The sequence below is a fragment of the Carassius gibelio genome, chromosome B22, assembly GCF_023724105.1.
Source record: "Carassius gibelio isolate Cgi1373 ecotype wild population from Czech Republic chromosome B22, carGib1.2-hapl.c, whole genome shotgun sequence".
NCBI lineage: Eukaryota > Metazoa > Chordata > Actinopteri > Cypriniformes > Cyprinidae > Carassius > Carassius gibelio.
In genome coordinates, this window is record NC_068417.1 from 21874012 (window position 1) to 21900009 (window position 25998).

A 25998-nucleotide genomic window follows, 5' to 3' on the forward strand; every position below is an offset into this window, starting at 1 on the left:
CCAGCATCAGTGTGTCTGATCTCAACAACAGTATATCTCTAAATCTGGAGAGATACAGTATATCTCTAAATCTAAATATGGAATATCAGGAGAACAACACCTACAGCTGTGTGTTCAACAATTCATTCACTAACCTGACTGAACATCTGGACATCACTCAACTCTGTCAAGGTACATCAGTGGTAACATTAACACTTATTTAAGACAATTATTAGTCATAATTTTGATGCAGGTACTGAATAAAACCTGTCCTTTCTGTCCTTAGATTCTGTTCACTGTTGCGGTTTCAATGAAGCTGTGATTCGATTGGTCATTGCTGCTGTGGTGGGTGTGGCTATTGTTGCCATAGTGATTTATGACATCAGATCCTGAAAAGCTTAAAAGAAGAGGAGAATATCTCAATCGGTCCCTGAATGAAGAGCCATGGACAAATTGTTCTTTAGAGTCAATTCTCATAAAAAAAGGTCATGGAAATCCACTGGTCAGAAAGAGTGTGAACCCTTGCAATATGTACGTACTTTATCTTTTCATTTAAATAATATAAAGCATATTATGGGTTTTCAAGGACAACTGAGTAAATTGAGTCTAAGTTTCTTAAGTGATGTTTAACACTTTAGTATAGGGACCAATTAATTATTAACAAGTTGCTTATGAACAAGCCAATAATTGACATATTGGCAGTTTATTAGTACTTATAAAGCACATATTCTGCATGCCCATATGCCTAATCTTACTAGCTACCACGCCCTTGGCAGTATAAAACCATCTTGTTCCGTCAAAATCACTGTAGTGAGTCAGGAGTTGGAATTGCAAGTACTGAAAATGATCAGGATAGACTATTATAGCATCTATTTAGCATATTAATTATATAGTTATTTAGATCTTCAAGTTAGCGTAGATTTATCTGTATTTAGAACAGTGGTCAGGATGGTACGTAGGTGTGTTGCTGGTTGTGACAGCTATGCAGTCCAGCAGTGTTTTCCAGCACACTTTAAAATTAGGCGCCAGTGGTTGCATGCACTTGGCCTGGTAGACCGTGAGTTCCCGCCTAGAGCTGGAGTGTGCAAACTGCATTTTACACGGGATTGCTTCTCCAACGCAATGGAGGTGGAAATGGGCTTCTCCACACGGCTCACGCTGAAAAGCGATGCGATGCGGGAGTTAAGGCCGCAGTTTGAGCCAGCGGCTCGAATTGATATGAACAGACACCTCCACATCCTCCACTTCAGGTGAAGGTAAGGGAGAAAAGTCCTCTACTTCAAATGATCGCTCTGTTGCAAAGCTACTTGCGTCATTACAGTCACTCTCCATTTTAGCGTCTCTGACAGCAGCTGTCAATCCGTCACTGTGGGTCTCATGTTCATGCCGCACTCGCTCAGCCCCGCCCTAGGTTCGTCCCCTCTATCTCCGCTGTGATCTGCCCACTTTTCAGCAAATATTGTCAGTGGATGGAGTCAGGCTCTGACCAGGGGTTTAGTTACCCTTTAATGGTTAGTTAATAGCGACAATTGGACCTTAAAATAAAGGGTGATTCTTTGTCTAATCTGCTTGGTGTTTATTATGGGGTTGAATGGAATCAGTTTGAATTGATCAGGAACTGAAGGTTGTTTGTTTGAACCCCAGTAGATTGTTGAAGGGTTTCGTGGAGATGCTAACAAATTAACTCAAATACTAACAAATTTAACTATATGTTTAGAATCTGCATCAGTATGATAATGAAAAATAAAAATGTCAAGGCCAACATTGAAATGAGAAATCTGATAAAAAATAATGATTGCACAGATATGATCAGCAAAAATAAATGTGTCAAATGAAAGTCCTATCCTTAACAGCATGACCTTATCTTTTGTAGTTCATAGGTGCATGACTGTTTTTAGATAATGTGAACTTTAACTTCAATTTTTCTATGAAATGGAGACAGTATCATCCATCCATCTATAATTCCCTGAAGAAAGCTGCCCATTTTTTTCCTGTTTATGGCATCTGGTAGATTTACTTTAGATCTACATTGTAAATATAGTTTTACAATTATTTACTAGTTTTGAATTGTCAGAATCATAGCTTTGTAGACATCATAGACAACACCGTGGTTGGTGCAGCACGGCCCTCATGTGGATTGGGCCAGAAACTCAGTTTTGTCTTGGAAGCAGTCTTGTCTTGAGTCTTGTTTGGGATCTGCCTCTTTTCCTGGTGCTGTGTTTCCTGTTGTGCAGGTGGATGATGCTGATCTGTCCGGGGTGCCCGAGGAGTACTGCAATCTGTGGCAGGTCTTCAGCAAGTCCCGGGCTGTGTCCCTGCCTCCTCACTGGCCTTATGATTGTGCCATCAACCTCCTCCCAGACACTTCTCCGCCCAGGGGTCAGTTATATTCCCTGTCTGGTCCAGAAAGAGAGGCTATGGACAAATATATTTGTGAGTCCCTTGATGCCGGTCTCATCCGTCCCTCCTCGTCTCCTGCTGGCGCATGATTTTTCTTTGTTAAGAAGAAGGATGGCTCCTTGCGCCCTTGTATTGATTACCAAGGTTTGAGTGACATTACCATTAAGAGTAGGTATCCCCTGCCTTTAATGTCATCTGCCATTGAACTTTTGCAGGGAGCCAAGGTCTTCAGTAAGTTGGACCTCCGTAATGCTTATCACCTGGTTCGGATTCGAGAGGGGGATGAGTGGAAGACAGCATTCATCACTCCTTCGGGACATTATGAGTACCGGTTGCTACCCTTTGGCCTGACAAATGCCCCAGCTGTCTTCCAGGCCCTGGTTAATAACGTGTTGCGAGACATGGTTAACAAATTTGTCTTTGTGTACCTTGATGACATTCTAATTTTTTTCTCCTTCACTTCAGGTACACATCCAACACGTGCGCCAGGTGCTACAAAGGCTGCTGAAGAACCAGCTATATATTAAATCAGAGAAGTGTGTTTTCCACTCCAAGTCAGTTCCCTTCCTGGGCTATATAATTTCAGCGGAGGGAATCAAAGCAAATCCCGCTAAGGTAAGGGCCGTAGCCGAGTGGCCACCTCCAGACTCACGCAAGGCACTGCAGTGGTTTCTGTTATTTGCCAACTTCTACAGGCGCTTTATCAGAAACTTTAGTTAGGTTGCTGCACCCTTGACAGCTCTTACTTCCACTAAGGTACCGTTTAGGTGGAATTTGAAGGCTCAGGAGGCCTTTAGTGACCAAAAGTCCTGATACATTTCTGCTCCTGTTCTTTCGTTTCCAGACCCTGAACGTCAGTTTATTGTGGAGGTAGATGCTTCTGAGATTGGAGTAGATGCGGTCCATTCTTAGAGGTCCCCCAGAGATGGGAAGGTACATCCCTGTGCCTACTACTCTCACCGCCTGAGCCCAGCAGAACGGAATTATGACGTAGGGAACCGGGAGCTGTTGGCGGTCAGACTGGCCTTGGATGAGTGGCGTCACTGGTTGGAGGGGTCAGCACAGCCCTTCTTGGTTTGGACGGACCATAAGAATTTGGAATACGTCCGTTCGGCCAAGAGGGTGAGTTCACGCCAGGCCCGATGGGCACTCTTCTTTGGCCTGTTCAACTTCTCTCTCTCTCGTATCGCCCAGGCTCCAAAAATGTAAAACCCGATGCCCTCTCCCATCTTTACAGGGATACTAAGAGAACCTGTGCATCAATTGAAACCATTATCCCTAGAGAAATTGTGGTGGGGTCCCTCTCCTGGGATGTGGAGAGAAGAGTGCTGGAGGCCATACGAGAGAGAGAGGTGCCAAGGGGGTGCCCAGAGGGTAGACTTTTCGTGCCAGCTGTGCTGCGCCTTGAAGTCCTCCAGTGGGGGCATTCATCCAAGTTAGTCTGTCATCCTGGGGTTCGGAGATCTCTGGCTGCCATCCGCCAGCGATTTTGGTGGCCATCCATGGCACAGGACATCAGGCAGTTTGTGTTTGCCTGCCCAATTTGCGCCCAGAACAAGAGTTCTAATCAGCCTCCTGTTGGTCTGCTACACCCCTTACCCATCCCCTCCCGCCCCTGGTCACACATAGCCCTTGACTTTGTCACTGGTCTTCCACCATCGAGGGGTAACACCGTAGTATTGATGGTGGTTGATCGCTTCTCTAAGGCAGCCCATTTCATCCCCCTTCCCAAACTGCCTTCAGCTAAGGAGACAGCTCAAGTGGTGGTTGACTACATCTTCCGGATTCATGGCCTTCCGGTGGACGTGGTTTCTGATAGGGGGCCACAGTTTGTCTCCCGGTTCTGGAAGGAGTTCTATTGACAGATTCGGGGCCTCTACGAGTCTGTCGTCAGGTTTTCACCCTCAGACCAATGGGCAGATCATCATGTTGTTCTCGTTCATGTCTCAGCTCTGTCCACATCTCTCGTTTAGCCTGCACAGAGATCGTGCCCGTTTTGTTTTTCATCCTTTAGTTTTGTTTTTCCCTCTTCCTCCTGCTTTCAGGCAGCATTACTCTTCAGCCCTCCTGTGCTCGTGATCACCGATCGCTGTCACTCCTCTTCTTCGCCGCACCGCAGTGCAACACCAGTTCCCTGCCTCAACAGCGCCTCCACCTCCCTGTCAGTTTATCTGGGCATTGCATCAGTGGATTTTCCAAGTGGAATTCGTCTAGGAGGCTCCTTTGGATCTGCTCCTGACTGCCTATTCCTGGATAGTTTTTTTTTTTTTTTTTTTTTCTGCCCTTTGAAATTAAAGCCTATCTAATAAACTGACCTTTTGATCACCTGCAACTGAGTCCTAGTCTCGCACTGACAATTAAAGTGTGAGAAAAATATGTGCTAATCTACAGATGTGCGTAGCTCTGAATCATTTGTGACTCACAATAATGGCGGCAGACTGTCCCAGGAGAGAGAAAAATTGTTAAATAAAAATGTGTTCTCATAGTTTCATAAAATTACAGTTGAACCAGTGATGTCAAATTGACTTGGCCTAATTTAACTATGTCCTTTCTACGTTTCTGTACATTGATTGTGGTACCCTTGCTGTCTATAGAGAGCTCTCGGATTTCATCAAAAATAAGTTATTTCATTCTCCACGATGAACTAAGGTCTCTTGGGTTTGGAACGACATGAAGATGAGTAATTAATGACAAAATTTTCATTTTTTGGGGTAAACTATCCCTTTAATATTAGTCATCTTTTTTATGATAGAAATGTTAAATGACAAACAGCTAAATGCAGTGATGGAAAGTAGTCAATAATAATTGATAATCAAATATAGGTTTTCTATCTGAACACTTAAAACTGTTAATGTACTGTATTCATACTGTACATCATGCATTTGAAAAAGGGGTGGGGTTATTGACTCAGCAGTTATCCAGTAAAATGTCAAATGGCAAACCCTGTCATAGACTCTAACATGTGACTTGTCAGAGGAAATGACATTAAGCCATTTATAGCCACACAAAGACTGGAGGAGATGATCTCACGGTCCAAAAAGTTCATCCATTAGACTCAGTATTTACAGTTTTAAGATACTAAAAGCATCAGTAGATTTTTTTTTTTTGTACATTAATGACACTTTCTGTTGTGGCTTTTCCGATTGGTGTTTTTATCTCCCACTGTGGAAAAATGTTTCACAGATTCATATTCTTCTGTTTGTGGCATCTTGTTGGTAAGTTAAATGTGTTTTATGGTTTCAGGTTTAGTTCATTGTTATTTCATCTCATTGTCTTGGTGTGTTTCATACAGATGGAGTGAAGATCGTGACAGTGACAGAGGGAGATTCTATCACTCTACACACTGATATCAGGAGACCATATTATCCTTATAAGACTTTTATAGACTGGAGGTTTGGACCTGAACTTAATCGGATAGCTTCAGTTATTCAGTATAATGAGGAGACATCTTATATTAGATATTATCATGACGAGATATTCAGAGACAGACTACAGATCAACAATCAAACTGGATCTCTGACCATCAGGAACATCAGAACAACAGACTCTGGACTTTATCAAATTAGGACTCCAATCAAAAGAGAATCATTCAATGTTACAGTCTATGGTGAGTAGATTAATTTGATGTACTCTGGCAATAAATGATTAATCTCTTATATATTTCACGTTCAAACTGGATATTAGCTGGCCACAGATACTATTAATAGGACTTTAAATTAATTTATTTTTCCCTCAGTATTTCTATAGTATATAGTAATTTATTTCACCTTACTCCCTCGTGTTTTCTAGCTCGTCTTCCCATCCCTGTCATCAGCAGATACTCTACATGTTCTTCATCATCATCATCAGTGTCTAATTGTTCACTGCTGTGTTCAGTGTTGAATGTGAGTGCTGTGACTCTCTCCTGGTACAAAGGAAACAGTTTATTGTCCAGCATCAGTGTGTCTGATCTCAACAACAATATATCTCTAAATCTGGAGGTGGATTATCAGGATAACAACACCTACAGCTGTGTGCTCAACAATCCCATCAGCAACCAGACCACACATCTCAACATCACTCAACTCTGTCACACATGTCCAGGTACGTCAGTGGGGATATTAATATAACCACAAGCATACAACAAATGTTTGTTTGTTTTTTCAGTTGAAATGTATGTTTGTATGTTCATCATACTTTTGGTGCTGGTTCTATTTTTTGTCCTCAGACTATGTTTATTGTTGTGGTTTTACTGAAGCTGTGATTCAATTTGTCATTTCTGCCATTGTGGGCTTGGGTACTGTTGAAACATGGTGTATGACATCAGATGCAGGATAAGGACATCCTCGCGCATGACATGGATCATCACAGAATATTATGCTCGATCGATATTTGTCATATATTGCTCCATAAACAGACTACAATTAAGTATAAAGAGGAGGAAAAAAAGCAGGCTTTGGCAGCTACACATGCCATAATCCACCACGGCCAGATGCAGTTAGATATGTACTAAAAACAAGCCTATCGCAGGACGGGCACCTGGGGGCATCCCTGGCCACCACGTAGACCCACCCCCGAGTAAAACTTACTTGTTGCAAGTCATAGTGGTGTTCAATTGGTGAGTGAATTGTTCTTTTGAGTCGGTTCTTTTTAATGAATCAATCGAATGGTTCACAAAGCACTCTTAATGATTCCTTAATTGATCTGAATTATAATGATCCTTATCCAATAGTCAAACGACTGTAAAAACATTGTTGCTCAAATTTAACTCTAAGTAAAGAATTTGTGTTTAGTGAATATAAAAATATGTTTCTTGTTCTCTAGTACAGTTTCATCTACTGGTTCCTTCTTAAATAACAGATAGCCTACAATCAACTATCAAATAGAGATTGTTACAACGTTGAATTTTAAAGATTCTAATTAGTCTAATATGGAAGGCGTTTCTTTTCTTTCTTTCTTTTTCTCGATTGTGTATTCACTCTCTCATTAATCGTGTTGTGCACATAGTAAAAACTGACCGATTTTTTTTTTTTTCTGTTTGTATTAGCTTGGAAGGTAAAATGTAGTCCATCTAGAAAGACGTAATAGAGCTTTTGCCACAAAAACCTGATGACCAGACAAGAGTTCCTTCATTCGACTTCCTCATTAATCTCATGCGGTTGGTTAAAAAAATGTTTTTCGCATTTATTTTTTTATGTTTCTGGCATCTGGTTGGTAAGTTCAAAAAGATTCTGCCTTCGTGTTCATTACAGTCAGATGATTTACATTAACTGTTCCTTTCCTCCCAACCTGAATGACTTATTTTCTTCTGTGGAACTCGAAAGAAGTTTGGGCTGTTTTGGACCCAACCGAATTTCAACCTATAGATAAAAACAGAATTTTCCAAATGTTTAGTTTTGTGTTCCTTAGCAGACAGGTTTGAAACGACATGAAGCTGAACTGCTTAACAATGAAAGCATTGTAATTTCTGGATGAACTTTCCCTAAAATCTTGCTATTTTGGTGTGTTTGGTTCTTATTTAGATGCAGTGAAGATACTGTCAGTGATGGAGGGAGATTCTGTTACTCTACACATTAATATAGATATATATTTAAAGAATTATATTCAGTGGAGTTGGTTTAGACCTGAAGATTCTCACAATGTTAGAATCGTTGAACATGATGTGAAGACAGGTGAAATTAGATATTATCATGAAGAGATATTCAGAGACAGACTACAGATGGACAATCAAACTGGATCTCTGACCATCAGGAACATCAGAACAACAGACTCTGGACTTTATCAAATGAGGAGTCGATTCTCAGTAGAATCATTCAATGTTACAGTCTATGGTGAGTAGATTACTTTAATGTGCCCTTTCTTCACAATGTTTTCACAATACTGAAATCTCTTATATAATATGTTCAAAGAATATTTAAGGACAACATGCATAAACATTTATCTCAGAATATTTATTTTACACTTATTCTCTCCTGTTTTCTAGCTCATCTGTCCATTCCTGTCATTATATTTTGAATTATTAATAGAACAAAACAAAACAAATCAGTGTTGAGTCATTCTGTTTTTATGTGGTCGGTGATTTTCTGATCAATTAGGTTCTCCCTTTTTTGTTGTTGTTGTTGTCTTCAGATGTGTTCACTGTTAACTGTTGTGGTTTCACCGAAGCTGTGATTCGATTGGTCATCTCTGCTGTGGTGGGCGTGGCTACTGTTGCAATCGTGGTGTATGACATCAGATCCAGAAGAGCGGAGCAGCTAAGCAAAGAGAAACCATGAGATTGGAGATTAAATGTTATTTTGAAAATCTTAAGAAACAGAGAACTTTTTTGTGTGAAACTATTATTTCAACCACCAAACAAATGTAATGGTAGTTCTGCTTTCTTTTTCTTTGTATTTTTTTCCCCATTTAAAATTGGGAAATATGAAAAAATTCTTGAAGACGGACTGCAAGTTTCTGTTCTCTATAATACTAGAACACTAATTAAAAATAAATAAAATAAACAGCAACAACACAATCTATATTTAGCCTAATTTAAATGGTAATAATTCATCTTGAACTCAATCAATCAATCATGGCAGCTGGACAATGATTAAATTGACTTTTCTGATTTGTGTGAAATATACCTTTTATTTTATGAAAGTTACAGGTGAGAGTTTATTACTCATGATCCTTGCTGCACATATCTTTTGATTAAAATGCAGTCAACGTTCAGTCTAAACTTGAAGATCATGACTCTGAACACATCTATTAATGCTAAAGAGGAAATGATGGTGAAAGACCAACATAAATAGTCGAGCTGACTTGGCCCACTGCCTGTTTTATTTTTATTTTTTTTTGATATGTGATATACTGTATATAGGAAAGGAAAATGGAAGTGAAGGTGCAGTGCAAGAGAAAGGTCAAGGCAGCGGGCAAAGGATTCAGACCATTTTGTAATGTGATGGCCGTACAAATAATAGGATTGTCTGGTTCACACATTGCTGTGGATGTATAGGCTATACACAGGCTATAACAAGGGGCCAAAATTGCACCTTTTGGGGTACAACAGCTTGTCACTGGAACAATAGTTTTGCAGTAGCTAGACAATCAAACTGACAGCTGAAGGTCTGGAATCCGTGGCAGCTTTCATTAGCCAAGGCCCGTCCATAAGGGCGTTTGACCGATATATCAAACAACCAGTCACAGTTCGTTTAGTTTCAGCGTCACACACGCATGGAAATGTCGCCACAATAACAACTCTCCGATGTATTTTAAAGATTCTATGCTGCAAACGTTAAATATTTCACATACTTTTGAATATCCAGAGTTTAGTTGACCCTGATAAGCGCTCTTCGTCACAGTTGTACACATGATGGCTTTCTTCTTTCGTCAGGGGGTTTGGCTTCACGGCATCTTTGTATCCGAACAGAACGTTAAAGAACGCGACATAGACTTCTCCCGGAAGTCCTGTAGTAATCTTCCAATCTGATGACGACTTCGACACTCCTGATGTGTTTCAACTTTTTGTGTCCCATATGCATCAGACGGTTAGCCAACGGTTGGTGGGCCTGACGTCTGAGACTGAGACTACTGGAACAAGACCCTTAAAAGGACATATCTGCTACGGTGTCAAGCTGTTGTACCCAAAAAGGTAACATTTCTTAGCAAACAAAAAGTTTTCTCGTAGCTTTGTAAAAATAACAGTTGTACCACTGATGTCACATTGACTATTTTATCGATGCCGTTGTTTCCTTTTTCGGTCTAATAATATTTAGTCGCATTGCTGTCTATGGAGGTTCATCAAAAATAATTTAATTTGGGAACGAAGGTCTTATGGTTTGAAACGAAATGAGGGTAAATAATTAATGGCAGAATTTTCATTTTTGGGTGAACTGCCCCTTTAAGAGTGAAAAGAGAGAGAAAATAATGTTACTTTCATGAGAATACACAACTAATTTTGACTGGCTTTCAGTAGAGATTGATGTGTCTGGTATCACTTTTTTTTAAAAAGCACAACAAATTACGTTATAAATGTCACAAGAAACAGACTGTGCTGATAGGTGTGAAGGTTACACCCTGAACCACAAACAAATCATCAGCATCTTAGTGGAGAAAGCGGGAATAGGAAACCTCCACACAAGCACATAGGCCTATGCAAGTAAAACTAGCAGTAGCATTCATTTATATATCTCCAATATCTGCCCTTTACACTAACGTATAAAGACAGCCAGTGTAGTCTTTCAAAACCTATCACAATCGTTAACTATGCATCATTTAATTAGGCATACAACACGCTGTACAAAAAGCATTTTAAATGACAAACACTAAAATATATTTTTTCCATCTGCAAAAAGAGTCAGGCATGTAGTAGATACAGTAGCTAACTGTGAAATAAGATGCCAGAAAACTAACCACAAGGTCCAGCGATGTCAACATTTTACAATTACTCAAGGACTAGTTGTGATGTGGGCGTGAAGACTAGGCCTTTTACAGACTGCGTTTCCTTTATTACTCAACATTTTGTTATGCACACAGTCAAGACTTTAAAAAGACTTTGTGATTAATGTGACATTTGTGTTGCATTAGCTCAACTTCTCAGATTTGTAGATTGTTTCTATCTCATAGCCTACATCTGAAAAAAATGTTTCGTACATTAATTTTCCTCTGTTTGTGTCATTTGGTTGGTAAGTTCTTAATCTTTGGTACTAACAGGATTTACATTAAATGGTATTTATTTTTGTTACAGTACCTTGTTCTGTTTCTAATACAGATGGAGTGAAGAGAGTGTACACGGTGGAGGGAGACTCAGTCACTCTAAACACTGATGTTCATGATATAGACAGAAATATGTATCATATATTGTGGGGGTTTGGACCTGAATGTACTTTTATAGCGGAATGGTATGCTGAAGTCATGTATCATTTCGATCAAAAATTTGGAGGCAGACTACAAATGGACCGTCAGACTGGATCTCTGACCATCAGGAACATCAGAACAACAGATTCTGGACTTTATCAAGGAGACATCACATATTATAACCCTTTCTTGCAGAAAACAGTGTTATTCAATGTCACTGTCTATGGTGAGTAATTTAAAAAGTCATGTTTTAAAAATAAATAAGTTAATAGGTCTGAATCAAAATTTTGATTCAATGTTTAAATTGAAATGATAAGAGAGTGCATTCCTATTCAATGCAACAGCATGGCTAAAGCTTATATTTTCGGACAGAACCTAAAGAAAATGGAAAAAAAAGCAAGATATGGAGGTACGGAGTTTGCAAATGAAGCCACCGGAGATGTATAAAGTACTAGAGACCCATACTTGAGTAAAAGTACAAGTGCTGTATCAAAAAAGTGACTTGAGTAGAAATTTAAGTGCTCTTTAAAGGGTTAGTTCGCCCAAAAATGAAAATTATGTCATTAATAACTCACCCTTATGCTGTTCCAAACATGTAAGGCCTCCTTTTATCTTCGGAACACAGTTTAAGATATTTTAGATTTAGTCTGAGAGCTCTCAGTCCCTCCATTGAAGCTGTGTGTACGGTATACTGTCCATGTCCAGAAAGGTGAGAAAAACATCATCAAAGTAGTCCATGTGACATCAGAGGGTCCGTTGGAATTTTTTGAAGCATCGAAAATACATTTTGGTCCAAAAATAGCAAAAACGACGACTTTATTCAGCATTGTCTTCTCTTCCGTGTCTGTGTGAGAGAAAGTTCAAATCAAAGCAGCTGGATTTCCAGTTCGCGAACGAATCATTCAGTTCACCAAATCGAACTGAATCGTTTTAAACGGTTTGCATCTCTAATACACATTAATCCACAAATGACTTAAGCTGTTAACTTTTTTAATGTGGCTGACACTCCCTCTAACTTCAAACAAACCAATATGCCGGAGTAATTCATGTACTCAAACAGTACACTGACTGAACTGCTGTGAAGATGAACACCGAGCCGAGCCAGATAACGAACAATAGACTGACTCGTTCACGAGTGAAGAACCGGTTGCATCGGTGTTCAGATCACCAGTAGTTCTTTCGGACAGTTCGATTCAATAAACCGGTTGAAGAAAACGGTTCACCAGTTCTTTTGCGCTCGACGTAATGGCGTCATTGGCGATGATTGTCCTTGATTCAAGCCTTCGGTTTACCCGCACCCATAACACTAGCACAGAATCAGTTCAGTTCAGACGCTCTGTGTATCGGTCTGCTTCACGCTGAATCACACATGCGCAGTATCATCAGCTCCTCGGTTCAAGAATCGGACACGTCTGACAGAAACGGTTCTTCACTCGTGAACGAGTCAGTCTATTGTTCGTTATCTGGCTCGTCTCGGTGTTCATCATCACAGCAGTTCAGTCAATGTACTGTTTGAGTACATGAATTACTGCGGGAAGTTGGTTTGTTTGAACTCAGAGGGAGTGTCAGCCACATTAAAAAAGTTAACAGCTTAAGTCATTTGTGGATTCAGTTCGATTTGGTGAACTGAATGATTAGTTCGCGAACCGGAAATCCAGCTGCTTTGATTTGAACTCTCTTTCACACAGACACGGAAGAGAAGACAATGCTGAATAAAGTCGTCGTTTTTTCTATTTTTGGACCAAAATGTATTTTCGATGCTTCAAAAAATTCCAACGGACCCTCTGATTTCACATGGACTACTTTGATGATGTTTTTCTTACCTTTCTGGACATGGACAGTATACCGTACACACAGCTTCAATGGAGGGACTGAGAGCTCTCAGACTAAATCTAAAATATCTTAAACTGTGTTCCGAAGATAAAAGGAGGCCTTACATGTTTGGAACAGCATAAGGGTGAGTCATTAATGACATAATTTTCATTTTTGGGCGAACTAACCCTTTAAGCACCACACTTAAGTAGAAGTACTAAAGTATTCAACATTTTTTGTACTTAAGTATTGCAAGTAGTCTATTTTAAAATTTACTACTCAAGTACTGAAAGTAAAAGTACAAGTATTGTGTTATGTAGTTATTAAAAAGAAAGTAGTCAAAAGTTTGAACATATTGTTTTGACTATTTCAAATGATTAACCTAAAGGACCATCACAATTCCTTTGACTGTAACTTTTTTAAACAAAAAACAGATTAAAGGGTTAGTTTGCCCAATTTGCAAAAATAAGTCATTAATAACTTACCCTCATGTTGTTTCAAACATGAAAGAACTCTGTTTATTTTTGGAACACAGTATAAGATATTTTAGATTTAGTCCGAGAGCTCTCAGTCCCTCCATTGAAGCTGTGTGTACGGTATACTGTCAATGTCCAGAAAGGTAAGAAAAACATCTTCAAAGTAGTCCATGTGACATCAGAGGGTCAGTTAAATATAAAAAATAGCAAAAACTACGACTTTATTCAGCATTGTCTTCTCTTCCGTGTCTGTTGTAAGACAGTTAAAAAAAAAAGCAGTTCATGAACGAATCATTAGATGTAACCGGATCTTTTTGTAAACAGTTCACCAAATCGAACTGAATCGTTTTAAACGGTTTGCGTCTCCAATACGCATTAATCCACAAATGACTTAAACTGTTAACTTGTTCAAAGTGGCTGATACTTCCTCTGAGTTCAAACAAACCAATATCCCGGAGTAATTCATGTACTCAAACAGTACACTGACTGAACTGCTGTGAAAAGAGAACTGAAGATGAACACTGAGCCGAGCCAGATAACGAACAACAGACTGACTCGTTCATGAGTCAAGAACCGTTTACGAATTCGTGTCCAATTCGAGAACCGAGGAGCTGATGATACTGCGCATGTGTGATTCAGCGTGAAGCAGACCGACACACAGAGCGTCTGAACCGAACTGATTCTTTTGGTGACTGATTCTGAACTGATTCTGTGCTAGTGTTATGAGTGCAGGTAAACCGAAGGCTTGCAATCATCGCCAATGACGTCATTACATCGAGCGCAAAAGAACCGGTGAACTGTTTTCTTCAACTGGTTTATTGAATCGAACTATCAGAAAGAACTACTGGTGATCCGGAAACCGATGCAACCGGTTCTTGACTCGTGAACGAGTCATTATCTGGCTCGTTCATCTCTCTCTTCACAGCAGTTCAGTCAGCATGCGCAGTCTTCTTAATCGCTTGATTCGCTCAATGATGTACCAGCTTCATCAAACCTGCCATCTACAGTTCTGGCAGTGGTGATGTGGGTTTGTAATGGAATGATTCGTAACATTTGTATAATTGTAACGAGTAACGATGCAGCACATAAAAAAAAATATCGGAGTAAAAGTATTAAACTCATCGAAAATATGTACTGAAGTAAAAGTGGAAGTAGGGGAAAAAAATAATACTCTAGTAAAGTACAGATACCGCCTTTTAGTACTTAAGTACAGTAGTGAAGTAGTTCTACTTCGTTACTATACATCTCTGGAAGCCACAAACAAATTGTCAGGAGTTGGAGAAGATATGGAATTGAAAAAAAGGAGAAAAACGTGATAAAACCAGCTTCAGTTTATTTCCTGAATCTCTGCCTGTGCATTGAAGTTACACAATAGGATATAAAGCCAAAAGCTCAGTCATTTATTAAAGTAATTATTTCTGAAGTCACGATTAAAAATGAATGAAAGAAGCCAAAGAGCGATTACCCATTGAAAAAATTGCATTAGTAGTCTGAAAAGCATCAGATTTTAGCGTGTGATTTTAAAAACTAATTTTAGTTTTTCCTTATTTCGCCATCCTGGATGAGACCGATGAATGTAGTTTTGTCTGTGAACTTCAGAAGCTTGACAGAGTAGTCTTTATAGATGCATTCGCTAGTGTTGCGAAGAACCAGACAGAGTTTGATCCATTTGCAGCTCTTTATTTGGGATAGTCAAACAGACGGGGTCAAACGACAGCAAACTGAGCAATAGGGGCAAGGCAGAGACAGAATCGGGAAATCAGGCAGAAAGTCGAGGCTGCCAGAGAACTAATATTGGGGCGATGGCTCCCTCTGGTGGCAGAAAGGGAGGCGGTAAAGGAACCTCCTCTGTAACAGTTAGTGTACAGGGAGAAGAGCAGTAGAGAGAGGACGCAACCCTGAGGGGCACCAGTGTTGGTAGAGCGGCTTTTTGACATGAATTACCCCAGTCTCACTAGCTGTTGCCTATCTATCAGGAAGCTGGTGATCCACTGACAAATAGATCTAGGGACAGAGAGCTGGATTAGTTTGATCTGGAGGGCTGTTGGAATGATGGTGTTGAAATCCGAACTAAAGTCCACAAACAGTATCCTCAAAAAAAGTCCACATCGGTGGTAGCAGCTTCAGTGGAGTCGAAACAGGCTTTAAATCCCACTCTGTTTTCATTGGTCCATCTCTTTACAGTCTTTACTACAGGTTTAGTACATTTAAGATTTTGCCTGTAGGTTGGTATAAGGTGAACCAGGCAGTGATCAGAGAGCCCCAAAGTTGTCCATGGGACAGAGGGATATGCATCATTTATTGCTGTGTAACACTGATCTAGTACATTACTGTCTCTTGTGGGACATATTAAAGTCCCAGAGAATGATTAAAACAGAGACTGGGTGTTGTTGCTCTGTCTCTGTGATCTGATCAGTGAGATAAACACTCACAAGAATGAATGAGTGAAACTCTCTCGGCCAATAGAATGGTTTACAGTTAATGAAGAGCGCTTCTAGATCGGGACAGCATATATTCTTTAAAACAGTTACATCTGAACACCATCTTTCTTTGATCTAAAAGCATGTCCTGCCGTCAAGCGTTTTCCCCGTAGATTCTGCTAGCCATCCGCTCTAAACAGCTGAAAGCGCGCTGTCTGATATGACATCATTCAGCCAGGTTTTTGTGAACATGGAGCAGCAGTGAGTGAGAAATCCTTATCTGTCCAAGAGAGAATAAGTTTGTCCGTTTTGTTGGGTAGAGAGGGGATATTTGCCAGAGGGATGCTAGACAAAGGCGCTCAAAATCCATGGTTCCTGAGCTTGACAAGCACACCAACGCACTTCCCACATCTGTGTGTCCTGAAGCGTTAGATCAGCATTTGATCCTTTTTATCTTGCTAAGTTTGATTCTGATACAGATGAAGATCTGATATTAGATATAATCATGATGAGATATACAGAGACAGTCTACAGATGGACAGTCAAACTGGACACAGACTCTGGACTGTATGCACTACAGTTTATCATACTTGTAAAGTCTTTGTCTGTACTATTTAACATTACTGTCTTGAATTTAGGGCTTGAATTTAAAGTTTACATTGATTCATGTTCTGCCTCTCCTAAAAAATCAACAACAGGTCACATACACTATTTATAGATCTTCAATTACTTAGAATATATATATATATATATACTATAGGGGTGTAACGGTTCACAAAATTCACGGTTCGGTTCGATACGATACACTGATGTCACGGTTCGGTTCGGTTCGGTTCGATACGTTTTAGATACAGCAAAATGTAAAAACATCTCAACTTTTCAGAATGCCGCAAGCGCACCGCGGGTCATGTGACAAGAACTAACCAATCAGCTTCATCCTTTCCCGTAACAATGTTGAGAGCTCAGCCAAGATGAAGGATCAGCTGATCATAGTTGTATATGGATTGCAATTTTGAAATAAATTTAGTAGCAGAGCTACTGCAAGCGATTTTTAGAGCTGCAAATCCATTTATCCTTCGCTGAAATTTCCGCGTCTCATGGAGAGAGCACGTCATTGTTGCTTAGCAAAGACAGACGCCTCATGAGCGCTATCCACCACTCTCTTGCCATCACCATTATAGCTTAAAGGGAATCCAAAGTGCACCCAAACACCAGACCTGTTGGTTATTGGAGGATCTTCTCATTTCTAGTCTGTTAAACGCATTGGCTATTTTGCAACGAGCCTTCAGCGCGTACTGAGTGAGCGAGCGCCTTTGGTGAACTGAATGATTAGTTCGCGAACCGGAAATCCAGCTGCTTTGATTTGAACTCTCTTTCACACAGACACGGAAGAGAAGACAATGCTGAATAAAGTCGTCGTTTTTTCTATTTTTGGACCAAAATGTATTTTCGATGCTTCAAAAAATTCCAACGGACCCTCTGATTTCACATGGACTACTTTGATGATGTTTTTCTTACCTTTCTGGACATGGACAGTATACCGTACACACAGCTTCAATGGAGGGACTGAGAGCTCTCAGACTAAATCTAAAATATCTTAAACTGTGTTCCGAAGATAAAAGGAGGCCTTACATGTTTGGAACAGCATAAGGGTGAGTCATTAATGACATAATTTTCATTTTTGGGCGAACTAACCCTTTAAGCACCACACTTAAGTAGAAGTACTAAAGTATTCAACATTTTTTGTACTTAAGTATTGCAAGTAGTCTATTTTAAAATTTACTACTCAAGTACTGAAAGTAAAAGTACAAGTATTGTGTTATGTAGTTATTAAAAAGAAAGTAGTCAAAAGTTTGAACATATTGTTTTGACTATTTCAAATGATTAACCTAAAGGACCATCACAATTCCTTTGACTGTAACTTTTTTAAACAAAAAACAGATTAAAGGGTTAGTTTGCCCAATTTGCAAAAATAAGTCATTAATAACTTACCCTCATGTTGTTTCAAACATGAAAGAACTCTGTTTATTTTTGGAACACAGTATAAGATATTTTAGATTTAGTCCGAGAGCTCTCAGTCCCTCCATTGAAGCTGTGTGTACGGTATACTGTCAATGTCCAGAAAGGTAAGAAAAACATCTTCAAAGTAGTCCATGTGACATCAGAGGGTCAGTTAAATATAAAAAATAGCAAAAACTACGACTTTATTCAGCATTGTCTTCTCTTCCGTGTCTGTTGTAAGACAGTTAAAAAAAAAAGCAGTTCATGAACGAATCATTAGATGTAACCGGATCTTTTTGTAAACAGTTCACCAAATCGAACTGAATCGTTTTAAACGGTTTGCGTCTCCAATACGCATTAATCCACAAATGACTTAAACTGTTAACTTGTTCAAAGTGGCTGATACTTCCTCTGAGTTCAAACAAACCAATATCCCGGAGTAATTCATGTACTCAAACAGTACACTGACTGAACTGCTGTGAAAAGAGAACTGAAGATGAACACTGAGCCGAGCCAGATAACGAACAACAGACTGACTCGTTCATGAGTCAAGAACCGTTTACGAATTCGTGTCCAATTCGAGAACCGAGGAGCTGATGATACTGCGCATGTGTGATTCAGCGTGAAGCAGACCGACACACAGAGCGTCTGAACCGAACTGATTCTTTTGGTGACTGATTCTGAACTGATTCTGTGCTAGTGTTATGAGTGCAGGTAAACCGAAGGCTTGCAATCATCGCCAATGACGTCATTACATCGAGCGCAAAAGAACCGGTGAACTGTTTTCTTCAACTGGTTTATTGAATCGAACTATCAGAAAGAACTACTGGTGATCCGGAAACCGATGCAACCGGTTCTTGACTCGTGAACGAGTCATTATCTGGCTCGTTCATCTCTCTCTTCACAGCAGTTCAGTCAGCATGCGCAGTCTTCTTAATCGCTTGATTCGCTCAATGATGTACCAGCTTCATCAAACCTGCCATCTACAGTTCTGGCAGTGGTGATGTGGGTTTGTAATGGAATGATTCGTAACATTTGTATAATTGTAACGAGTAACGATGCAGCACATAAAAAAAAATATCGGAGTAAAAGTATTAAACTCATCGAAAATATGTACTGAAGTAAAAGTGGAAGTAGGGGAAAAAAATAATACTCTAGTAAAGTACAGATACCGCCTTTTAGTACTTAAGTACAGTAGTGAAGTAGTTCTACTTCGTTACTATACATCTCTGGAAGCCACAAACAAATTGTCAGGAGTTGGAGAAGATATGGAATTGAAAAAAAGGAGAAAAACGTGATAAAACCAGCTTCAGTTTATTTCCTGAATCTCTGCCTGTGCATTGAAGTTACACAATAGGATATAAAGCCAAAAGCTCAGTCATTTATTAAAGTAATTATTTCTGAAGTCACGATTAAAAATGAATGAAAGAAGCCAAAGAGCGATTACCCATTGAAAAAATTGCATTAGTAGTCTGAAAAGCATCAGATTTTAGCGTGTGATTTTAAAAACTAATTTTAGTTTTTCCTTATTTCGCCATCCTGGATGAGACCGATGAATGTAGTTTTGTCTGTGAACTTCAGAAGCTTGACAGAGTAGTCTTTATAGATGCATTCGCTAGTGTTGCGAAGAACCAGACAGAGTTTGATCCATTTGCAGCTCTTTATTTGGGATAGTCAAACAGACGGGGTCAAACGACAGCAAACTGAGCAATAGGGGCAAGGCAGAGACAGAATCGGGAAATCAGGCAGAAAGTCGAGGCTGCCAGAGAACTAATATTGGGGCGATGGCTCCCTCTGGTGGCAGAAAGGGAGGCGGTAAAGGAACCTCCTCTGTAACAGTTAGTGTACAGGGAGAAGAGCAGTAGAGAGAGGACGCAACCCTGAGGGGCACCAGTGTTGGTAGAGCGGCTTTTTGACATGAATTACCCCAGTCTCACTAGCTGTTGCCTATCTATCAGGAAGCTGGTGATCCACTGACAAATAGATCTAGGGACAGAGAGCTGGATTAGTTTGATCTGGAGGGCTGTTGGAATGATGGTGTTGAAATCCGAACTAAAGTCCACAAACAGTATCCTCAAAAAAAGTCCACATCGGTGGTAGCAGCTTCAGTGGAGTCGAAACAGGCTTTAAATCCCACTCTGTTTTCATTGGTCCATCTCTTTACAGTCTTTACTACAGGTTTAGTACATTTAAGATTTTGCCTGTAGGTTGGTATAAGGTGAACCAGGCAGTGATCAGAGAGCCCCAAAGTTGTCCATGGGACAGAGGGATATGCATCATTTATTGCTGTGTAACACTGATCTAGTACATTACTGTCTCTTGTGGGACATATTAAAGTCCCAGAGAATGATTAAAACAGAGACTGGGTGTTGTTGCTCTGTCTCTGTGATCTGATCAGTGAGATAAACACTCACAAGAATGAATGAGTGAAACTCTCTCGGCCAATAGAATGGTTTACAGTTAATGAAGAGCGCTTCTAGATCGGGACAGCATATATTCTTTAAAACAGTTACATCTGAACACCATCTTTCTTTGATCTAAAAGCATGTCCTGCCGTCAAGCGTTTTCCCCGTAGATTCTGCTAGCCATCCGCTCTAAACAGCTGAAAGCGCGCTGTCTGATATGACATCATTCAGCCAGGTTTTTGTGAACATGGAGCAGCAGTGAGTGAGAAATCCTTATCTGTCCAAGAGAGAATAAGTTTGTCCGTTTTGTTGGGTAGAGAGGGGATATTTGCCAGAGGGATGCTAGACAAAGGCGCTCAAAATCCATGGTTCCTGAGCTTGACAAGCACACCAACGCACTTCCCACATCTGTGTGTCCTGAAGCGTTAGATCAGCATTTGATCCTTTTTATCTTGCTAAGTTTGATTCTGATACAGATGAAGATCTGATATTAGATATAATCATGATGAGATATACAGAGACAGTCTACAGATGGACAGTCAAACTGGACACAGACTCTGGACTGTATGCACTACAGTTTATCATACTTGTAAAGTCTTTGTCTGTACTATTTAACATTACTGTCTTGAATTTAGGGCTTGAATTTAAAGTTTACATTGATTCATGTTCTGCCTCTCCTAAAAAATCAACAACAGGTCACATACACTATTTATAGATCTTCAATTACTTAGAATATATATATATATATATACTATAGGGGTGTAACGGTTCACAAAATTCACGGTTCGGTTCGATACGATACACTGATGTCACGGTTCGGTTCGGTTCGGTTCGATACGTTTTAGATACAGCAAAATGTAAAAACATCTCAACTTTTCAGAATGCCGCAAGCGCACCGCGGGTCATGTGACAAGAACTAACCAATCAGCTTCATCCTTTCCCGTAACAATGTTGAGAGCTCAGCCAAGATGAAGGATCAGCTGATCATAGTTGTATATGGATTGCAATTTTGAAATAAATTTAGTAGCAGAGCTACTGCAAGCGATTTTTAGAGCTGCAAATCCATTTATCCTTCGCTGAAATTTCCGCGTCTCATGGAGAGAGCACGTCATTGTTGCTTAGCAAAGACAGACGCCTCATGAGCGCTATCCACCACTCTCTTGCCATCACCATTATAGCTTAAAGGGAATCCAAAGTGCACCCAAACACCAGACCTGTTGGTTATTGGAGGATCTTCTCATTTCTAGTCTGTTAAACGCATTGGCTATTTTGCAACGAGCCTTCAGCGCGTACTGAGTGAGCGAGCGCCTGCTGAGTAGCCTAACATAAACATACAACTTCTTCGGGAGTGTCAGGGGCGTTGCCTGTTACGTTGTTTGGGTTATTGGGCTACCTTGTTGAACGCATATCATTATATTTCTCTCTCTCTCTTTTTTTTTTCCAAATATAATTAATTACTCCAACGAACCGTTCGGTATACATAATGCGTACCGCGTACCGAACCGAAAGCGTCGTACCGAACGGTTCAATACGAATACGCGTATCGTTACACCCCTAATATACTAGGGGTGTAACGATACGCGTATTCGTATTGAACCGTTCGGTACGACGCTTTCGGTTCGGTACGCGGTACGCATTATGTATACCGAACGGTTCGTTGGAGTAATTAATTATATTTGAAAAAAAAAAAAAAGAGAGAGAGAGAAATATAATGATATGCGTTCAACAAGGTAGCCCAATAACCCAAACAACGTAACAGGCAACGCCCCTGACACTCCCGAAGAAGAAAAAAACACCATCTTATATGTTTATGTTAGGCTACTCAGCAGGCGCTCGCTCACTCAGTACGCGCTGAAGGCTCGTTGCAAAATAGCCAATGCGTTTAACAGACTAGAAATGAGAAGATCCTCCAATAACCAACAGGTCTGGTGTTTGGGTGCACTTTGGATTCCCTTTAAGCTATAATGGTGATGGCAAGAGAGTGGTGGATAAAAAAACAACGGTATGTCGCATCTGCAACATGACAGGGTACACCAGCGGGAATTAAAAAAAACAAAAAAAAAAACACCAGCGGGAATATCTGGGATATATGCGTCAGTACTATCTGGGAAAAGACGAAAAAAAGGAGAAACATGCACGCAGCAAACTATCCCTGCAGCATTTAGACACTATAGCTTACAGGGAATCCAACCCAAACACCAGACCTGTTGGTTATTTTAGGATCTTATATTTCTGGTCTGTTAAATGCATTCGACATTTTGCAACGAGCCTTCAGCGCGTGCTGAGTGAGCGAGCGCCTTAGGGGCCGTTCACATATCGTGCCTAAAAACGCATGGAAAACGCTAAGCGCGTCTTTCTCCTCCTTTCCAAAGCGCTTGGGCAGAAGCGCTCATGAGGCATCTGTCTTTGCTAAGCAACAATGACGTGCTCTCTCCATGAGACGCGGAAATTTCAGCGAAGGATAAATGGATTTGCAGCTCTAAAAATCGCTTGCAGTAGCGCTGCTACTAAATTTATTTCAAAATTGCAATCCATATACAACTATGATCAGCTGATCCTTCATCTTGGCTGAGCTCTCAACGTTGTTACGGGAAAGGATGAAGCTGATTGGTTGGTTCTTGTCACATGACCCGCGGTGCGCTTGCGGCATTCTGAAAAGTTGAGATGTTTTTACATTTTGCTGTATCTAAAACGTATCGAACCGAACCGAACCGAACCGTGACATCAGTGTATCGTATCGAACCGAACCGTGAATTTTGTGAACCGTTACACCCCTAATATATATATATATATATATATATATATATATATATATATATATATATATATATATATATATATATATATATAAATATATATTTGATAATTATCATAAGGTTAAGTGTTTTTACCCTTTCAACATTGTAATAAACTCAAATTGAATCTTAAAAAGTTTAAATTAAGTGATCTCTCATTTTCCAGCTTCCCTGCCCATACCTGTCATTATCAGAAGCTCTTCACAATGTGCTTCTTCATCCTCATCATCAGGATCTTTAGGTCAGAATTGTTCACTGCTGTTTTCAGCTGTGAATGTGGGTGCTGTGACTCTCTCCTGGTACAAAGGAAACAGTTTATTGTCCAGCATCAGTGTGTCTGATCTCAGCAACAGTATATCTCTACCTCTGGAGGTGGAATATCAGGAGAACAACACCTACAGCTGTAGAGTAAACAATTCCATTAGTGACCAGTCGACACATCTCAACATCACTGAACATTGTCAACCATGTCCAGGTATGGCAGAGATTATATGAATAGAAATACCACAAACATATTAGTGCAGGTTCTTAATAAAATGTCTCTCTCCTCAGACTCCATTCACTGTTGCGGTTTTACTGAAGCTGTGATTCGATTGGTCTTCTCTGGTGTGGTGGGCGTGGCTACTGTTATCATGCTGGTTTATGATATCAGATTCAGAAGAGCTGAAAAGAAGCGAAGAACATAACAATCAGTCACTGGCTTTGAAAAACAGGAAATTAATAAACTCGATGTAAACAAAGTTCTTTTTCTTTTTTTCTTATTTGCTTAAAGTTGTTTAAAAATGACAGTACATATTGTTTGCAAGCTAGTGATGTATGAATTGTGACTGAATTGTTGTTTTGACTCAGTTTTTTTTAATGAATAGGCCTAAGTCCCAATGATTTCCATAGCAAAGAGGTCTGCATCAAGACGAATCTTATCCAATAACCAAAAAAAATAAAAAAATAAAAAAACCACTGAAAAGCCATGGAAATGGTCACACAGATGTTGAAGATGAAGTTAACTTTTGCATAGAAATTTATGTTTTCTTTTGTCTTATAGATAATATTGCTGCATTAGTGTTACCTTTATAAAGGGTTTATAAAGGTGTTATTAAATGGTTAGTAGCTCACAAATACATTACAAATCATTGATGAGCAGTTATAAATGCATGCGTAAAAGGGTGATTTTAATGCAATACCTGCCAAGAAGTGAACCATTTTTAACTCACATGTTATAATTGCTTAACAAATATATTTATAAATACTTATTTCACTTAAAACCAGATTCCTTATTGTATTTATGATGCAGATGGATTTAACCTGCAGATACAGATGCATAAATTTTATTTTAGATTCATAATTTTACTTCGTTAAATTACATCACTGGTTTTCCCTTCTTTCTTTGCGTAAACATTTGGGTGGTGTTATGCAAATCTTCCCACACAGTGACATAGACGTGGGGGGTGTTAGAAAGAGGCATTTTAGGAAGGCGTTGTTGAGTCTTAACTTTTATAAAGAATATCTCTTTGAATTTAAAATTTTAGTCTTTGCAACTTTAGGTATCTTCTCTATTTATGAACAGTTTGTAACACTCCAAAGAGAAAGGAAAACTTGATATGGCATCATATGACCCATTTTTTTTTAAAAGGAATAGGTAAATTTTTTTCCTGTTTTGACCCCCTCATCGGAACGCTCTGTTTGAACAGGCATGGAGGATTGTATATAGTCAGTGCAGCATCGTCTTTCAGTTTCAATCTTTATGAAAATCCCATGTGGAAATGTGCCTCGTTTGTAAACGAATCCGCGAAATGAAATGAAGTGAACAGAGGACATAGTTCTTACTGACGTGGTCTGGATCTTCATGAAAAATAAAGTTCATTCACTCTTTCCTAATGCTGGGATCAGATGGAAGGCAACACTGTAAAAAAAAAAAGAAAGCAAAACTGTGAAAATCCTACAGTACAAACCTGTTAAATGGTTAACGGTAATTTCCTGTCAAATTTAAAGGGAGAAAAATTCAACTGACGTTCCCAGAATTCTCTGCGTTGCATTTAAAAAATGTTTGAATTTGATGTTTTTTCTTTGAAATAACTGTTTCTTCTTTTTTTTTTTTTTATCTTTTATGTTTATTAGGGAGGGTTGTATGTTACATATAATGTTGTTAAATTAATGTTTATTGCATATGTCAGTTGGAGTCTCACCATGATGGTGTTTAGTGTTTGTGTGAATGACACTGTGCACTTTCTACGTATCTTATTATTAAAAAGCTGTTTGATGGGCTTTGTTTTATCATGTGACTTTCTCATCACTACCTGCTTTTGGTGGTTTCCAGTGTATAACAAAGGAACAAAACAGATTTCAGTACTTCAATAAGTTGGTATATTAACATTATATCAGTTAAATTACGGTATTAAACTGTAAATTTAAGGCAAATGTGATGTGATGTAGAGGCAGGTGTTGATCTTCTTTTGCCACACTTTTACATCATAGAGTTGTATATTCCACAAGCGGTTGTCAAAAGATTTTTGTCATTCATTCAGGGATATCATGCCAAAAAAAAGGAAAACATTTTTGTTTGTTTGTTTATTCACCCTCTCATAAATAATTTTCACATTTTCACATTTCATATTTGATAAGTGACTAAAAATGTTGTTTAATTGGTATGGAATGTAACCTGTACCTAGCAGACGTTACAGATTTTGACTTTGCAAGTAGTTCTTCTTACTGAGAGAAAAGTTCCTTCATTAGACTTCCTCATTTATCTCATGCGGTTGAAAAAATGTTTTGCGCAATTATTTTCTGGCATTTCTGCCACCTGGTTGGTAAGTTAAACATATTTGTATTTCTTCAGGTTTATTATGGTCAAATGGTTAGATTTATATGTTATTTCAAGCGATTCTGTCATTCACTCACC

At 39.3% G+C, this 25998-nt stretch overlaps 1 protein-coding gene across 2 annotated transcripts; it reads left to right on the top strand.

The window, feature by feature from the left end:
• Positions 1-273: 273 nt before the first annotated feature.
• Positions 274-25362, top strand: LOC127988232 (uncharacterized). Of its 2 annotated transcripts, XM_052590867.1 has the most exons (11): positions 274-2759; positions 2845-2994; positions 3224-3501; positions 3617-5594; positions 5672-5986; positions 6169-6462; positions 7881-8189; positions 8488-9988; positions 11108-11419; positions 23269-23577; positions 23655-25362. In XM_052590867.1, the coding sequence occupies exons 4-8, from the start codon at positions 5495-5497 to the stop codon at positions 8631-8633; spliced, it is 1164 nt and encodes a 387-aa protein (XP_052446827.1). In that variant the 5' UTR covers positions 274-2759; positions 2845-2994; positions 3224-3501; positions 3617-5494; the 3' UTR covers positions 8634-9988; positions 11108-11419; positions 23269-23577; positions 23655-25362. The 2 variants fall into 2 exon arrangements, with proteins under 2 accessions (XP_052446827.1, XP_052446826.1); XM_052590866.1 differs by having other exon boundaries at positions 274-2358; positions 3224-5594.
• The last annotated feature ends 636 nt before the right edge of the window (positions 25363-25998 follow it).

Bases quoted from the DNA above. Each gene is read 5' to 3' on its own strand.
- LOC127988232 (XM_052590867.1), top strand. From the start codon at position 5,495: ATGACACTTTCTGTTGTGGCTTTTCCGATTGGTGTTTTTATCTCCCAC. The intron at 6,463-7,880 runs GTACGTCAGTGG...GTTCTTATTTAG, and splicing joins ACTCTGTCACACATGTCCAG to ATGCAGTGAAGATACTGTCA. The intron at 8,190-8,487 runs GTGAGTAGATTA...TGTTGTCTTCAG, and splicing joins ATTCAATGTTACAGTCTATG to ATGTGTTCACTGTTAACTGT.